The sequence below is a fragment of the Colossoma macropomum genome, unplaced genomic scaffold (genome assembly GCF_904425465.1).
Source record: "Colossoma macropomum unplaced genomic scaffold, Colossoma_macropomum, whole genome shotgun sequence".
Classification (NCBI taxonomy): domain Eukaryota; kingdom Metazoa; phylum Chordata; class Actinopteri; order Characiformes; family Serrasalmidae; genus Colossoma; species Colossoma macropomum.
Window position 1 is genome coordinate 6,964,161 of NW_023494796.1, and position 6,000 is coordinate 6,970,160.

Below are 6,000 nucleotides of genomic sequence, written 5' to 3' on the forward strand. Positions count from 1 at the left end.
ATAGCAGTAAAATAACAGAAAAGAGTTTTTGTCCCCTAAAGCAGGGAGTGGTAGTGTGGTGGACATTCGCTCAGGTTTAAATAACAAAGCAAAAAACTGAATTTAGTTAGCCAGCTGGCTAAGCAATCTAGCTAATATCATACTTTCTAATGATCTTTCCAAGTGGAAGCATGTATAATGAAAACAGCACTGGACCTAAAATGGATCCTTGAGGAACTCCACAACTGATGGTAGAAGTAGAGGAATGGTAATTACCAATGTGTACTGTAAAAGTTCAGTTACAAAGATAGGACTTAAACCAGCTCAGCACTGTCCCATTGAGGCCTACCATGTGTTGAAGCTCAAAATTGTGCTTTTTAAGTAAAGGCTGGACAGCAGCATGCTTGAAACAAGCAGGAACAGTGCCGGAAGATAGGGAGATATTGATTATGAATAACAAACTGGGACCTAATGTGTCAAGTATTTCTTTCAAGAGAGAAGTGGGAATGATATCACTGGGAGAGGATGTAAGCTTCATGTGAAAAACCACTGATCTTAGAAATGAAAGGGAGATGGGCTCAAAGAAACTGAAATTGAAACACCACGATTGCACTATTTCCAATGTACAGTTATGCAAACTAATATAGTTATGAAATTAAAAGCTGTAACATGTACAATTTTACACATTTCCATGTATGCAATTTGTGAGTCTGATGTAGATAAATGAGATGCAGAGTACACAGGAGATAAGATAATCCTTTATTAGTCCCACAACGGGGAAGTTCTCAATACTAATAGAATACTGATATGTACAGATATGTCCAGATTATGCAAGATATGAGTAGATGTGCATCTAAATGTGCCAGCATAGATTTGCTAGACAGAAGTTACAGTGAGATCAAATTGAGTCTGTTTGAGGTGTGGATGCAGTGTGTATTGTCCATGGAGATTATCATCATGATGATTCAGACGTGTAGTGACAGGCTCACAGACCAATGCACCAGCACTACTGGCTATTAGGCAGTCTGATGGCCCGGGGAAAGAAACTGCCTTGGAACCGGCTGGTCCTGGACCTTATGCTTCTGTTTTTTCTCCCACTTGGCAGCTGTGAGAATAAACAGTGGCTTGGGTGGGTGGAGTCCATTAGAATCTTCTGGTGTTCTTCAGGCAGTGGTTGGTGTATAAATCCAGGAGGTTTGGAAACCAAATCCAGGTGGTGATGTTAAAATACTCTTCACAGTACATGTGTAAAATGTTCTGAGGATGCAGGGGTTCATGCCAAACCTCCTCAGCCACCTGAGGTAGAAAAGGTACTGCTGTGGCTTCTTTACCACCTGTGTGGTGTGTTTGGTCCGTGTCAGTTCCTCTGAAAAGTGAACACCGAGGAACTTGAAGCTGCTGACCTTCTCTACAGTGGCTCCATTGATAGTGATGGGGGTGTGCACTTTCTCTTGTTTCCTGAAGTCCACTATGAGCTCCTTGGTCTTGTTGACATTGTAGGCCTCCTCATTGTCATTGGAGATCCAGCCCACAATCGTGGTGTCATCTGCAAATTTGATGACAGTATGAAATGGTGGTGGTTTTTGAATGATCCCAGTCATTTTGACCAAGGAGAAATCCAGTTTAGTCCTGCAATTTCCAATATCAGCATAGCGACATGGCTTCAGAGGTCTATATGTATATTTAAGGAGCTTGATTTATTAGGTTATTGGCTTTTCCACATCAGATGGAAGTTTTCTTTCTTTACACTTTCTGCCAGTTGATGTAATTGTCGATTTGAATTTGACTAGTTTTGTTGCATTGCAAATTGAGTTTATAGTTTCCTTTTTTCTTCTTCTTGCAGAAATGAATGATAGCCTGTTTCAAGACTTCTCCTACACTTTTCTACTCAGTGTAAATGTGCTTCTGTAAACACGTCAGGAAATTCCACCAAGAGGAAAGTTAAGCTGCTGAAACAGGCGAGGTAAAAGAATATGGCATCAAGAAAACATACTCAGCAAATGTCATTTGGTACCCTCCACATGAAGACATCTCACAGACAAACACAGAAACACAGCAAGGAGAAAAATCACTACAGTTTGGAGTGTGGAAAGAGTTTTACTGTACCAAGTACTCTTAAAATACACCAGCGCCTTCACACAGGAGAGAAGCCATATCACTGCTCAGAGTGTGGGAAGAGTTTTACTGTACAGAGTCATCTCAAAGCACACCAGCGGATTCACACAGGAGAGAAACCGTATCACTGCTCAGACTGTGGGAAAAGCTTTACTATACAGAATCATCTCAAAGACCATCAGCGCATTCACACAGGAGAGAAACCGTATCACTGCTCAGAGTGTGGGAAGTGTTTTACTGTACTGAGTCATCTCAAAGACCACCAGCGTATTCACACAGGAGAGAAGCCGTATCACTGCTCAGAATGTGGGAAGAGTTTTACTAAACAGAGTCATCTCAAAACACACCAGCACGTTCATACAGGAGAGAAACCATATCACTGCTCAGAGTGTGGGAAGGGTTTTACTAAACAGAGTCTTCTCAAAACACACCAGCACATTCATACAGGAGAGAAGCCATATCACTGCTCAGAGTGTGAGAAGAGTTTTACTGAACTGGGTACTCTCAAAATACACCAGCGCATTCACACAGGAGAGAAGCCATATTACTGCTCAGAGTGTGGGAAGAGTTTTACTGTATTGAGTCATTTCAAAACACACCAGCGCATTCACACAGGAGAGAAACCATATCACTGCTCAGAGTGTGAGAAGAGTTTTGCTGTACAAAGTCATCTCAAAGACCACCAGCGGATTCACACAGGAGAGAAGCCGTATCACTGTACAGAGTGTGGACAGAGTTTTACTAAACAGACTCATCTCAAAAGACACAAGCGCATTCATACAGGAGAGAAACACTATCACTGCTCAGAGTGTGGAAAGAGTTTTACTCAAAAGAGTAATCTCCTGAAGCACCAGCGCATTCACACAGGAGAGAAACCGTATCACTGCTCAGAGTGTGGGAAGAGTTTTTCTGAACAGTGTAATCTCAAAATGCACCAGCACATTCACACAGGAGAGAAACCGTATCACTGCTCAGATTGTGAGAAGAGTTTTACTAAACAGAGTCATCTCAAAAGACACCAGCGCATTCATACAGGGGAGAAACCGTATCACTGCTCAGAGTGTGGACAGAATTTTAGACAACAGAGTAATCTTCGACTACACCAGCGCATTCACACAGGAGAGAAACCGTATCACTGCTCAGAGTGTGGGAAGAGTTTTACTCAAAAGAATAATCTCCAAAAGCACCAGCGCATTCACACAGGAGTAAAACCATATTACTGCTCTGACTGTGGGAAGAGTTTTACTGAACAGCGTAGTCTCAAAATACACCAGCGCATTCACACAGGAGAGAAACCATATCACTGCTCAGAGTGTGGGAAGAGTTTTACTGTACAGAGTCATCTCAAAACACACCAGCGCATTCACACAGGAGAGAAGCCATATCACTGCACAGAGTGTGGGAAGAGTTTTAATAGACAGAGTCATCTACAAGAACACCAACGCATTCACACAGGAGAGAAACCGTATTACTGCTCAGAGTGTGGGAAAAATTTCAGGCATTCAAAGACTGCAAAGACACACAAGTGCACTAAAAGCTGTGGAGAATATCAGCAGTAGTGAGTGTAACCTTACACATCCCAGATTTCTGTCTATTTTTGGGGAAAACCACCTCTTTATTTTTACACTATTTGTAAAACATAAGCATTAAATGAAATGTTATGTCCTATGCTGAACATCAAGTCAAGCCTAAAGCTCATACACCCAGTGAGAAGGTGTGGTACTGCATGTTCTCTCCAAAATGTTCACATTGGTCATGCTGTGGAAAACAAACCGAGAAGCTCCACATTCAATAATAAGAGGCTCTTAACTTTCTAATTCAGTAGATCTGAGCTAGTATAGAGTTTCTGATGCAGTGACGGATGTTTTGACAAACATTTGACAGTGTGTTTGGCTCTTTATCCTTCTATATCTCTCTCTCTCTCTCTCTCTCTCTCTCTCTCTCTCTCTCTCTATACCTCCCTCTCCCTCTCTCAGCCTGCTATTTCTTTCTTTAAACTTTTTAGTTAAACCTTTGCATTTGAGGTAATGTGTGTTGGGGGACATATTTACCTGTTCAGATTATCTTTCTCCATTTTTCTCTATGATTCTATACATAATGTTTTTGTTTTTATGTTCTTTTAAACTTGAAAAAAAATCCTATTAAATTTCATGATCTATTAATCTTTTGAAATTCATGGTTTAAATAAAGAAGTGGCACATTGTACTGTCACATTCCAAGCTCAGACTTGTTTATTTAAACCACCACCCTCTATGGAACTAACCAACAAGTCTTCCTACAGGCCATTGGAGGATTAAAATCATCACCTTTTATGACTACTTATAGGAGGTCATTTACCCTTTTTCAACTACCCCCTCCCCCATTAACACCATAAACACTCCAGAGTCGTAATGCTACAGCTCTTCCTTTTTGTTTGAATCAAGCCATGATATGGTTGAAACATCTATCATAAAATTGCCACCTTCTCAAAATAATATAAACTCAGAACTACCCCTAAAGACAAGAACTCTTTATGATGACCCAGAGAGTTCAGGAATCATGCCTATGCTGCACTCCAAAGATGGAGAAATAAATAAATAATCCATAAAATTTATTTTTATGAAAGACTCTGCTTCTGTCACATGTCCACAGTGCCATCCTGTGGCTGAAGTGGGAACTGTCATATGTTTAAAATTTAAGGCTTTCAGAGGACTCATATTTTGGTTAAATATCAAATATTGAAAGGGTTTTCTGGGTCTGTAGTCATGAATTTGTTGCTCCCAATTGTCACTGAAATTGTCTTAAGCTTCACTAAGATGTAGTTAGTTCTTATATAACTCTGAATTGCATATTTGTGTTTTGGAAAGACTTAAGTACACAAAAACGTCTTCCTTTAGTGGTCAGGAAGAGGATGTAATTCCAGCATTAATAGTTTGTTCTTAATAGTCTGTTATGAATTGTGTAATCAATGTTTTTTCTTTAGCATGAGTAGAATGTACTTGCATATAAAATGATGCAGACTGTAGTAATGTGATTGTCAGTGTGCTAAGTTTAATTTCCACATATTATACTGCTCACCTTAATATAAGTTATTAGAACTGTCATTGGTGTGTGTATTATGGCTAGTTCCAGACTAATGCTCCTTTCCCTGCTGCTATACAGGTTAAGTGCTTACCAAACTATGGCCAATGTTAAACTTCCTGGCTAAGGTAGCCAGGAATTGAATTTTTTTCTTCTGAGACTTGATTGAGTCTGTGATACTTTGTATCTGAAAAAATTATCCAGGGCCTTTGGAAGAATAACTGTCCACCAATATTTAATGCATCTATATTTTAGCGTTTCCAAGCTTTGATCCTGCAGTCTCCCTGGCAGGTAGATTTTAGATTATCTCAGCTTGGATCCTGCAGTCCCCCTGGCAGGTATGTTTTTGGCGTTTCCCTGCTTTTATTCTGCAGTGCCCCTGGCAGGTATCTTTTAGTGTCTCCCAGCTTGGATCCTGCAGTCCCCCTGGCAAGTATGTTTTTGGCGTTTGCCTGATTTGATCCTGCAGTCCCCCTGGCAGGTAGATTGTAATGTCTCCCAGCTGGGATCCTGCAGTCCTCCTGGCAAGTATATTTTAGTGTCTCCCAGCTTGGGTCTTGCAGACCCCCATGGCAGGTGTTTTTTAGCGTCTCCCAGCTTGGACCCGCAGTCCCCCAGCAGGTAGATTTTAGTGTCTCCCATCTGGGATCCTGCAGTCCCCCCCAGCAGATATGTTTTAGTTTCTCCCAGCTTTGATCCTGCAGTCCCTCAGCAGGTAGATTTTAGTGTCTCCCAGCTGGGATCCTGCAGTCCCCCTGGCAGGTATGTTTTTGGCATTTCCCTGCTTTGATCCTGCAGTCCCCCTGGCAGGTGTATTTTAGCGTCTCCCAGCTTGGACCCGCAGTC

At 41.3% G+C, this 6,000-nt stretch overlaps 1 protein-coding gene across 2 annotated transcripts in view; it reads left to right on the forward strand.

Moving 5' to 3' along the window:
• LOC118817046 (zinc finger protein 658B-like) overlaps positions 1-4,305 on the forward strand; it is a 42,449-nt gene extending 38,144 nt beyond the window's left edge. The window contains exon 5 of one of the 2 annotated variants that reach the window (XM_036583708.1): positions 2,172-4,305. In XM_036583708.1, the coding sequence (XP_036439601.1) occupies positions 2,172-3,653 (1,482 nt within the window). In that variant the 3' untranslated portion in view covers positions 3,654-4,305. Of the gene's footprint in view, positions 1-1,822 lie in introns of both variants that reach the window. The other variant, XM_036583709.1, reaches the window with a different exon arrangement.
• The last annotated feature ends 1,695 nt before the right edge of the window (positions 4,306-6,000 follow it).